General features: G+C 32.2%; 1 protein-coding gene across 1 annotated transcript in view; it reads right to left on the bottom strand.

Annotated features, from left to right (window-relative positions):
- Positions 1-2,215: 2,215 nt before the first annotated feature.
- LOC133194990 (uncharacterized) overlaps positions 2,216-12,838 on the bottom strand; it is a 36,381-nt gene continuing 25,758 nt past the window's right edge. Inside the window, exons 15-19 of the mRNA XM_061330882.1 lie at positions 11,463-11,517; positions 11,083-11,218; positions 7,030-7,187; positions 6,710-6,766; positions 2,216-4,194 (exon numbers count right to left, since the gene is read on the bottom strand). Coding sequence (XP_061186866.1) covers positions 4,002-4,194; positions 6,710-6,766; positions 7,030-7,187; positions 11,083-11,218; positions 11,463-11,517 — 599 coding nt within the window. The 3' untranslated portion in view covers positions 2,216-4,001. The remainder of the gene's footprint in view (positions 4,195-6,709; positions 6,767-7,029; positions 7,188-11,082; positions 11,219-11,462; positions 11,518-12,838) is intronic.

Genomic DNA, 12,838 nt, shown 5'->3' with positions numbered 1-12,838 from the left:
GGTGTTAAATGATCAAACTCAATGAACAACCTAAGAAAAAACAATAAAAATATTTGACCTTAAGTAATTAGGTATTGGCAATATTATTCTAAAAATAACTTTTATGGTTGCCATGGTAACACAGTGTTACCATCCAAAATGTGTTGCTAAGATTGGGTTAATGCTACTATCTTCAGGAAAAATCATAAATTTCATGACTGGCACATATACATCCTTAGGACCTTGCAACACCGACAACATAAGAAAAATTGGGATTAATTGTTACTTTGCAGTGTAACCATGGAAACAATGTACCAGTAGTTTAAAGTGATATTTTTTTGCTGCCTTAGGAATTTACTTACCTTTTATTCAAGAAACATATTATTTGACTCACCTTGAGTAGTACTTATCTGGTAAAACTAAAGTTGAATATCATATATTGATAACGTTTGTTGAAAAATACAACACTGTTGCTATGGTAACCAAGAAGGGAAAATGTCCGATTTTGTTAATTTTATATCAATATTAAACCCTATGTGCCAGCTTTTTGCATCTAGTTAGAGATTGGGTGGCAGTCAAAATTGAAAGTCAGGTTAGTTGTTCATATTTACCAATCATAAAAGTTTTGGGAATCTACATACAAGGGTACGTATCCAAGGAAACAGGATATTTTTCAGATTTTTATGCATATTTTTTCGGCTTATTTCCATAGCAACGCTCTATTTAAAGAATTGAATTTGCATTTTTTGAAATGTGAGAATTAGGGTCACATGAACATCTTTAAAAATTGATCATTTGTTATATAGAAATATGCTTTTTAAAAAGATAGGATTAAATTTAATCACTAAGAGAGTAAATTTAAAATCCTTTCTTGGTATTAAAACCATGGCAACCATTGCCGACCTATAAGAAATATCATATTTCTTCCTTGGTATATGTTACAAGGATCTTTTGTCTATTATTTGCTTGCTTTTCAACCTATAATTTTTTTATTATTATGTGTATGACTTTTTAAAATTAAATGAACAAAATTATTACTTTTAAATACTTTGTTTCCATAGTAACGTATATAATAGCTGGTTTACCAAACTTGTTTATCAAATATTTAAGACACCAGGCCTTCAACTTTCAGAAACAATCATTGCCACTTGTTTGCTTTGCTGCAAACGTTAACTGTGGGACTCTGAACACGTTGAAAAATGCCATTTTTCAAACTTTAGGACATGTTGCCATGGTAACCATGACACGTAGCAACCAATTTCTGTCTGATTTGAGTTTACGGTATCAAAGACTTTTATCATAGAGAGTTTGGAGAAATTCTGAGACTATGCGTGCCACAGCTTCTATATAAAAGTTCAAGTCGTTACAGAGAATGGCTCTTAATTACGTACTGCTTTATAAATCCTACACTTTCTCCATGTTAATTACGTAGTTTTATAAATCCTACACTTTCTCCATGTTAATTACGTACTGTTTTATAAATCCTACATTTTCTCCATGTATATCTACCGTTTATCCTACACTTCTTACACAGTTCTATTAATCCTACACTTTCTATTGCTTTTCTTTTTATATATTAGTTTTTTATAAACCCTAGCTACACTTTCTAGTTTCTACATACAGTAAAACTCATTCAGTACAAAAACAGATATAGCAAATTCATGGATAAGTTTTTTTTGGAATCCCAGGTAAACTTAACAATTCTTTGTAAAATTTTACAAATTTAACAAAATCAGATATAGCAAAATTACGGATATAGCTGATTTTGTGTCCTCTTGAGGTTAACTCGATTTACATCTTTTATAATGAATTTTTAAAGATTTCAACCTACATGTAAATATATAGACTGGACATTTTTTAAAGTACTTATATTTGAAATTCATTTGAAAACTTTTTAAATCCAAGGTTTCTTTTGCATTTAATACTTCCCAAAATACACTTGGTAGTTACACTCAAAGGAAAATATCTATAATGTAAATTAGCTATATAAACTTTAAGGAATTCATTATACAGATATAATGAAGTAAATTCACAGGTCCTCAGGACCTCACAATAACTGAGTTTTACTGCATTGTTGTCTTATAAATCCTACACTTTCTACATATAACTGGTTTATAAATCCTACCCTTCTACATATTGCTATCCTATAAATCCTCCACTTTCCACACATTGTTTCTATTTCCAAAACTCAATTTTGCATAGTTTTATCATGTTCTGTTTAAATACCAATTAAAAATCATTATCATTTTAATTGCTTTTCTTGCATTTATTAAAATACAGAAAGTTTGGCACAATTAAATTGTCTATTTGGACATTGGAAATAACATGTACATATCAAAATTTCAATAAACACGTCAAACATCAAATGTAAAAATATCAAACATTAAATGAGAAAACAAAATATGCATGAATGAAGATGGAAACAATTACGTAAAGGAAATTCGATATCAAAATAGCATTTTTCATATACATTGCATATTGTCCATTACAGTATTTATGACATTTTTTTCTCTTTCAAATTTGTAACTGTCAAAATGCATTTATCTACAAGTTGTTACTGTATGAGCAAATTGTGACATTTGGACTGAATAACTTGAAAAGATGACGCTTTTTGTTAACTAGATTAACTAACTAGACTAGAGTGTCCTAATGGACATGTTACCCGAAACATAATGGATAGAACTAGTACATGTACTGACCTATTACAACTAACAAATATGAGCAAGCTTGATTTTTATATCACTTGTGCAACAATCTCAATGCTAGTCTCTGGATTTTAAAATATGTCAGATGCAACCATTTGGTACGTGATAAAAAAAAATACAATACAGATGAATGAAAAGGAAGAAAAATGTTTATGAAATAATATTCATAAAAAAAAACCACTCTTGAAAGTACTGCTACTTTCCTTGGATATCGAATAACATAACAATTTTAAAACAAGAGTTATGCCTTATGAACACGTTTTTCTTTACCTGAGAATCGAGTAAAGTTTTTAAAAATTAAAATCAATGGAACCTTGTAAGTTCAATTTCAAAGATCTATTCTACAGTAATGAACTTGAACCAGATTTACTACAGTAATGATCTTGAACCAGATTTATACTACAGTAATGATTTTGAACAAGATTTATACTAAGTAATGAACTTGAACCAGATTTATACTACAGTAATGATTTTGAACAAGATTTATACTAAGTAATGAACTTGAACCAGATTTATACTATAGTAATGATCTTGAACCAGATTTATGCTACAGTAATGATCTTGAACCAGATTTATACTACAGTAATGAACTTGAACCAGATTTTTACTACAGTAATGAACTTGAACCAGATTTATACTACAGTAATGAACTTGAACCAGATTTATACAGTAACGAACTTGGACCAGATTTATACTACAGTAATGATCTTGAACCAGATTTATACTACAGTTATGAACTTGAACCAGACTTATATACAGTAATGAGCTTGAACCAGATTTATACTATGTACAGTAATGAGCTTGAACCAGATTTACTAATAAATCAATATTGCTAACATCCCTACCCTTACTTTATAAGTTCATTACAATATACACTGTAGCATGTGAGTGTCTCAAGTGACCACAGTATTTGATTACTTTAGGTGTAACATCTACTTCCTCTATTACAGGGACAATGGTTTTGTATTCAAATATATCACATGACTGTCAGCCAAAACTGAACAAACATTAAAGGATTTATGAATTAAAATTTCTTCTAATACCTCCATGGCTCCCTCAACTAAATATTTCACAAATTGGATCCAACCATTTCTGAACTTTGTACTAAAATTTATGTACTGTAAATATTCATGTTTTTTGCCTAAATCTTGTTTTTTTGAAAACTGAAAATAATGAACTTCTGTTTTGTAAATGCTGTATGTCATTTTCTTATCCTACGTAGCATCCTCTTAAAAAGAGAAGGTACTAGATTTATTTTTTGGATTCTTTGTTATCCTCTTGCACATCTCTGGATGGACTTTGCTGTATCACATGTAATTATCCCGGAACCAAGATAAGGGATTCCTGACTAGAGACTCGACTTGATGTGTTGCTGCCTCTCCCACTGGTAGTGCTGGATAAAGCGGTTGATTCCTGTGCTAGCCCTTGGTCAATCAATGTACGAGCAATGCTAATGTCCTCCTCTCCAGAAGTATCAAAAAGCTCAATCCAGGCACACCCACTCCAAGACCTAGAGAAAATAATGCAACTATTTTGGATATATCAACAAAACAAAAAACAAAACAAAAAACTGAAATCAAAATATACTGTTACACTTTATTTCATGACCCAGACATAGAACAATACACAACTTCTCCAGGACCTAATTAGAGAGAATGTAAGAAAATAAAGAGTACTATACATCTCAAGGACCAAGAGATACAGGAAATGATTATCATTATTCAACCAAACAAGAACCATGAGATACATTTGTATATCAGGACAACCACTCTAGATCAAGAGACACTGAAAATAAATAATGATTTACAGTACAACCTATACAGGACTTTTAAGATGTCTACAAAAATTCAGGACCTACAGACTTAGAAAAGAATTTGTACTACACAATTATTACAGGACCTACAGACTTGTCAGAAAAGAATTTGTACTACACAATTACTACAGGACCTACAGACTTAGTCGGAAAAGAATATGTACTACACAATTACTACAGGACCTACAGACTTGTCAGAAAAGAATTTGTACTACACAATTACTACAGGACCTACAGACTTAGCCAGAAAAGAATTTGTACTACACAATTACTACAGGACCTACAGACTTAGTCAGAAAAGAATTTGTACTACACAATTACTACAGGACCTACAGACTTAGCCAGAAAAGAATTTGTACTACACAATTACTACAGGACCTACAGACTTGTCAGAAAAGAATTTGTACTACACAATTACTATAGGACCTAGAGACTTAGTCAGAAAAGAATTTGTACTACACAATTACTACAGGACCTACAGACTTGTCAGAAAAGAATTTGTACTACACCATTACTACAGGACCTAGAGACTTAGCCAGAAAAAGAATATGTACTACACAATTACTACAGGACCTACAGACTTGTCAGAAAAGAATTTGTACTACACAATTACTATAGGACCTACAGACTTAGTCAGAAAAGAATTTGTACTACACCATTACTACAGGACCTACAGACTTAGCCAGAAAAGAATTTGTACTACACAATTACTACAGGACCTAGAGACTTAGTCAGAAAAGAATTTGTACTACACCATTACTACAGGACCTACAGACTTGTCAGAAAAGAATTTGTACTACACAATTACTATAGGACCTACAGACTTACTCAGAAAAGAATTTGTACTACACCATTAGTACAGGACCTACAGACTTAGTCAGAAAATGTGTACCTCATGACCACTCCTGGATCTACAGTCATGCAGAAAGTAACATGTATCCAAATATACAGAATATTAATAGACTGGTTCCAGATAAACAAAAGCTATATAAATGTTTTTATAGCTTCTATCTTTTACTGCTGTAAAGGGGGTAAAATAACTCCCGGTGTTAATTTTCATTGTATTAGGGACCTCAATAAAGTTAGGAATTCAAAGAACAGTGAATTTATGTGTTTGTAATGGTTTGGGACATGGATATCAGCCTGGGTAGCTCAGTCGATAGAGCACCTGACTAGTGATACAGGGGTCCTGGGTCTGATTCCTGGTCCAGCCATACATTTTCTCCTTTCCTGTTACAGATTTAGTGCCATGACCAGGATCAAATCTGTCACAGGAAAGGAGAAAAAGTATGGCTGGACCGGGAATTAAACCCGGGATCCCTGCATCACTAGTCAGGTGCTCTACCAATTGAGCTACCCAGGTCGATACCCCCAGCTCAAACCATTACATGTTAAAAGACCAAGAATTATGCACTGAAGACTTAATTCATATTTAAGCTAATTAGGATGCCAAAAGCAATCTGAGAATTCTGCATAAGTGATAGTTGTCCCCTACTGAGTGAGTAGTCTGGTTCCCTTAAAAATTCGGGGCACTAAGTTTAAAGGCTGTAATTTCATCAAAATCATTGAAGGGAAATGATCATCTGCAACTCAAGTAGACTCACATACCAAGACTCAGCTCAGTATCTGCTTCAAAAGTATTCCATGACATCTAACATGAATTTTTAATAAAATTAACATTGAAAATGAATTATAAAATTTATTGCACAAATCTTATACAGTGTACTGTGGTCCAAGTTAAAGAAAGTCTGAATTAACCTGACACAACCGAAGGTAAACAAATGGATTTGCCTGGTTCCTTGTCCTTGTTTTTGTGTGTTTTTTCTCTCTAGGGAACCAGACTAAGACTACAAACTTATGCATCTGAGTATAATTTATACACATTTTAAAATTTTCAAATCATTATTTACCATAGATGCTTATTTGTTAAGAAAATTTTTTGTTTTGTTTTTATTTAACCAACATTTGTATTGTCTCAACAGCAGTTGAGGCCAAGTGCTCTGTATTTACATGAAAATTTGATTTGGTGGCAGTCCGGTTCAAAGAGGCTGACAATAGCCAGCCATTGCTCAATTAGCTATACAACAGTTTCAAAAGTGAGAGAGGGCTTTAATATAAGCTTATTTTCCCACTCATTCCCATTTAATATAAGTCTGAATAAAATACAATTTAAATAGTTCCAAGTTTATAAAAAAGATTATCCTGTACAAACCTTGACTTGATGTAGGCAACCAACGTTTTTCCATCGACTAGTTTTCTAAATTCCATTCTAAAAAAGAACACAAATAATTTTCACTTTACAGCTGAACTTCTGATATCACGAACACGGATATCTCAAATACCATGGATATGCCAAAGTCATTTGAAAGCCCCAAAGCCTTTTTTTTTTTTTAGTATTTTACCCTCAATATCTCAAACCCTTAGATATCTCAAAGCCTTTTCTCAGCCTCATCGAGTCTGAGATAACAGGGTTTTACTGTACTTATCCTCTTGAGTAAATCTGTTCTGTTCCTCATATCAATACATATATACCTGGCCTCTTGACTAAATCTGTCAGTTCCTCCTACAGGTTCTATGTCCACTAGGAAACATTCCAGTGCCTGGAGGGGTAGATGGAGGAACTGGGGGTCAATGTTACGCACTGATTTGTCAGACACAAACTCCTTGTTGCCAAAGTCCACATAAAACACCTGTATGTCAAAAGGATTATGATTCAATAACTGTAAATGTATTACATTAAGTGTGTACGATATTTGGTGGAAATTGATTTTTGAACAAGTTAAGGAAGATTTGATTTAGCGCATTTACTTATGTTCCTATTTATGTCTATATATACAAGACATTTAGCATTGTACTTGAATAAGGGGAAGTTGCTTTTGCGAAAGGCACTAAAAAGAATACACAGCTAAATGTAATATGTTTACAGTACTTCTACACTGTAAAAATTGTGTTTAGGAAATAAACACTTCTATTACATGTTTAGATCTAAACGTGTATAGTATTGTGTTTAACAACTAAACACTTATGTCTTAACATGTTTTATATCTAAACGCGTTTAGCAATTAAACACATTTTACTGTAAAGTGCAGAGTTATCTTCCCGGAAATGACACACATATATTTGAACATTAATTTGAGCGGCTACCTAAACAAAGAAAACACAACAAGCTAAGGTGATGTATCAGTGAGAGTTATGACAACCCAATTCAAGGGATAACCATGACGAAATAGTGAAATACGTGAAAGGGCATCTTGTTACTGCAATACATTAAAGGTTTGTTTTCTTCTTCTTTGCATTAATTAACCACGACGAGCAACGTAAATAAAGTTGACTTGGGATATCTTGAATTCGTTCATAGACTTGCAGGAGAGGAAATAATATTAAATGTCATTATCTATATTTATATCAGTGTAGTTTCACTAAAATTTGAACAATTTTGTTTTTCTAAGTAATGTAAAATATCAGTGATAGTGTACTTCTTCTAAATCTGGCTTTCTTTCCTACAGGCACCGTACGTAGTCCAGATCGAACTCAAAATACACGTATCAGAGTACCTGGTGTCATCTTCAAGTGATTGTTGTTGTTCCATAATCAACACTTTGAAACTTCATTTGTTGAAGACTACTGTGTTAATTCGGCAGTGTTTACAATTATCCTCGTGCATTCGAAATCGGTTACTTTCTGGCAGTTATTGATGGGATATTGATTATAATATGTGGTGCTTTGGGACTTGCTGAAAGTTCATAAAATTTGATATTTTTTGATTGACATGAGGAAAACTCTGCAGCCGATTCAAATTATAATGATTATAATAAATATATATATAAATATACATTTTGTATTTTTAGTTTAACAATTCTTTAATAAAGCCTTTTAGAAATTTTCAATGAAGTTTTGATATTAAATTGTCAGCTTAATATTATTTTCTTAATAATTTTGAAGATAAAAAGTTTGTTATCTATGTGTCGTTATTAATTATGTGTCATTCTGATTGAATTGTTGAGACTAATCAAATCTATTCAGTTCTATCTCCTACATTATTAGTGTAGATTAAGTACATGTACATCGCACAGTGTCCATTGTATTGTATAATTAAATACATATCCCAGAGTTCAGTGGCTTTATCGAAAATAATTAATATTGGTTACATATTTTGAAAATTTTGACAATTATGCGCATTTAAAAAACATATACTTTCTGTGCCTAAATTTACGAGTGTTTTGTTTTTCTGCAGGTACAAATTAAACTTATGATGTGTTTAGATATTAAACACATCTGCTGTTATGTGTTTAGAATTTAAACACTTGTGTTCATGTGTTTAGATATGTTTAATTCCTAAGCACACAAGTGTTTAAAATCTAAACACTTTCTAAGACATGTTTAGGAATTTTACATGTTTAGAAATTAAACATATAAAAAAGGAGGTGACAAGAAAGTGTTTAGAAAAGTGTTTGAATTGTAAACACATTTTTTACAGTGTACATACTGTAAATCACTTTCTATTTGTGAGAACTTTATTTTCGTGTAATTACACAAGACCCTCTGCTCGTGAAAATTTTACTTTTGCATAATTTTTTTTTTGGAAAAATTATATACAGCTGCAAAATAGCCAGAAGTCATGAAAATTTCATCTTGCTTATAAATACTAAATAAGTAACTCACAAAATTTGGTGTACTGCTAAAAAAAATCTCTGATGAAATTTAAGATTATTTCTGTACTATTAAATACATGTATGTATATGTGTGATGTGTATTAAAACATTGCATTTAAAATTCGCACTTGAAAATCTCTCTTTGAATACATGTATCTTCATATTTCCAATTTTTTAAAGATTTTATCTTAGGAGAAAGGAGTGGTATTATATCATTTTTAAACAAACTTCATATTACATGTATAAAGTTGGTGACTTTTATAGTCTGTCCCACATCACCAATGTCATCATTTTTTTTTTTTTGCACTATATCAAACTAATTTGATAATCAGACAATTTTTTTCTCAAACTTCCTGCTTTAAAGGACTTATCGCATGTTTCTAAATTATTTAAAATTAAAAGCGTGAAACATTCACTATGACCACAGTTTATAAATTTTGTGTTTCTACTGCGGATAAACCGCGTTAATTAATCAATTATTGACTCAAATGAAATCCCCTGATTTAAAAATCTAAGTTAATTAGATAGCGATCACGTGACCCTGTGACGTCAAAGGCGACAATGGCTGATCACCTCTTCATGTTAATCTTACGAAAATATACGCCTTACAACCTGCATTTTCTGCGTTTTTGACGATCAAATCGCTTTTTTTATCGATATGAAATTGAATATCCAACCTTATATTTTAGTACTGCCAGCAAGAAAAAATCTGAAAAATCTGTTAACATTGAAAAAATAGCAGCGACGATAGCGAGGGAGAAGCGGCGAAGACGGAGAAACTCGCCATCAAAATACGATTTGATTTGTCATCTTATCACATGTATTTACATATTTGATTCATAAATTTAACATTATATAACTTTGTTATTCTTCGATGTTAACATAATATTAATTTATGCAAGACTTCATTTGTATTTTAAAGGATGGCGATCTTGAAAAATAATTTCCCGATCACGAAATATTGCCGTAATCAGAGCTACAGATACTAAATGTTTGGAATAAAAAAACGAAAATATCACATTTTCCTTATACCTTAGAACTAGTTAATGTTTCTACAGTAATTGAAAAGCACATCACGAATTTATTTTTTCAGCATTTTTCGTAATTAAGCTGCATTTGTCGTTGATAACTCCGTAAATAGTGTGTATATTCTCATCTCTCTATCACTGAATTGTCGCCTATGACGTCAGAGCAGTATTTCGCCGAAATCCGACTGAAATATGCATATTGCCGTATTTGAATTTCAACTCCCAATATCTCTTAAAATATGCTTTCAACAACGTTTATTGTATTCAGTAATTTAATAAACAAGGTTGTAGATAATATTTTTCATAAAATTACGATTTTTGAAAAATCATGCGATAAGTCCTTTAATAGGAACTCTGGAGTTCAGTTGGTATATTGACACAGCAGCAAAGTCAATGTCTACAGGGATTTAACATGAGGAAAATGGTTGCCACCTCGAAAAGATCCGTCACTACTGATGACTTTTTTTTGCTTGTCGACAATTACGTAATGATGAAATGCTTGTTCAGAATCAAGTTTTAGGTCACACTTAGATAATCTCTATGAATAATGACAACTCTCTTGCCTGCTTGCAGCAATGGCTGAAATTTACACTGTAAACTCTGTAGACTTTGATAAATAGTGTTCTACTCATTTGTTTCAAATTGTCTGTATCCAATATGACTAAATGGGTTTGGAAAAGAGAAACTGTAGCGTTTAATGATATTTTCTCTGAAATCAAAACAAACATATTTGATATCGTTTGTGGTAGAAGTGTTATGTGGGACAGACTTTAACATGGATTTCGGTCCCAATTCAAAATCGGTTGGATGCCTCTTAGTCTTTCTTCATCCTAGCTATACGATATTTTGTGAGATGTGAAGGATTTAATATTATGATAACTAGAACTTATGGTATCTTTTCGCACCTCCACTTTCCTGTCCCCCGAGCTGATGACTCGAGCTCTGTACCATTGCAGATCTACACTGTAACGTGCCACCACCATTTCTCCAGGAGCATAATCTACATAACTCCCCTCAAACTGCTTCCCACCATAGAACTCTCTATCAATTAAGGGAAGCATTTAAAGTTAAATCAGTCAAAAGTCTTAACTTCAGTTATTAATCTAGGCAAAATAACCATGTTACTACAAAAAGCCTCCTATATAGTCATGCTAGAAACTGAAATTTCCAATCATTCTGATGAAAATACAAATTCCTACCAATACAATACAAACCTTCATCAAAGAAGTACATGTATATAAAAATGCAATGGTTTTAGATTGAGAACTTCATTTGAATCACTTACTGTAAACTTGCCATCAAGTCTTCCAATGTTTCCTGTTGAAAACTGCTGTAACCCTCTAAAATACGAAAAAGAGAACCATGAGTCATAACACTCACATTTTCTTTAATTTTTGACAAATTAATACATGTATGTACGTATAGATAAATCTTCTCTTACTGTGTCTCCAAAGTGTATGATTTCAGAAATTTTAATTTACAGTATTTTAATGCAAAACCTGCTTATTCTTATGGATGTCTACATAGCTCTCTTCCCCAGTTGTAGCCAAAACCTGGTATTGAGACCACGCTTTGATCAAACATGAATCCACCATTTTTCTAGTTAGTGAACATTCCAAGATCAATATCCATGCCAGTTTGGTTTAAGTAGGACTTTTAGTTACTTGGAAATAGACCTGCTCAAAAACTTTTAACCTACAGTAAACTTCTTTCATAACGTACTCGGTTATAAAGTATCTCCGGATGTAAAGTAGCCATTCGGTAGTCCCGGCAAAGTGTCTATATATAACATTGGAAAAAACACTGCTTACAACGTATTTGTATATAACGTAGTATCGCTTATAAAGTATTAGAAATTTGGTCCCGTTACATAATTACATCTCTTATAACGTATTCTGACACGTGGTTTCACACCTTTTCTATCAGCTCGGACTGCAGATTAGTCACGGTTTGTTGACTTCATAGCTTCTCCGTAATGGGTGTTTTTCTAACGAGGTTTCTTTGTTGTTTCAGGAAGAATTTATTTACAAGAGGCCCAAGGGCCTTAACGGTCACCTGAGTATAATACAACAATTTAGAGGATCCATAGAGTATAAAATGAACTGAAAGGTGAAGCTTTGTTGCCCAAAAGCAAGAAAAGTAGGGTGATCAGGATCAACAAAATAATTAGTCTAGTGTTCATTAACAGTATATAAATTAGGTTCTAATCTGTTCCCCATTTATCACTCTCACCAGACAGTATATAAACAAACTTATAATAAGTGCTTCTGTACTCTTTTAATTCCTTGTTGAAATCTCTTACATTGGCCTCTCTTGGTCTTTGATGAACATTTAATAAGACAAGTTATTTTTGTCTCATTTTTATTTATCTGTTACTTACAAGTCTACCTGATCATTAAAACTATGAAAGTACTTTTTGTATTTTACAATAAAAATTCTTGCATAATTCTCCTATTCTATTAACCTTTCAAGTACATTATTTACAGTGATTAATTAACACAAGTAAATGGCAAAGGGGAATAACTCCTCTCAATAGAATAAAAATTAATAGATCCCTGGCCTGGACCAGAACACTTGATCAAATGGTTCCAATGTTCAAAAATCTGGTAAAAATACCCTTCCTTATTAAAACTTTTACTCTTTTTGCCTCTGATATGCCCA

Source organism: Saccostrea echinata, unplaced genomic scaffold, assembly GCF_033153115.1.
Source record: "Saccostrea echinata isolate AGI-Se365-2 ecotype Australia unplaced genomic scaffold, CSIRO_AGI_Sech_v1 ptg000001l, whole genome shotgun sequence".
NCBI lineage: Eukaryota > Metazoa > Mollusca > Bivalvia > Ostreida > Ostreidae > Saccostrea > Saccostrea echinata.
The sequence above is the reverse complement of the archived record's forward strand: the minus strand, read 5'-3'. Positions and strand labels throughout refer to the sequence as shown.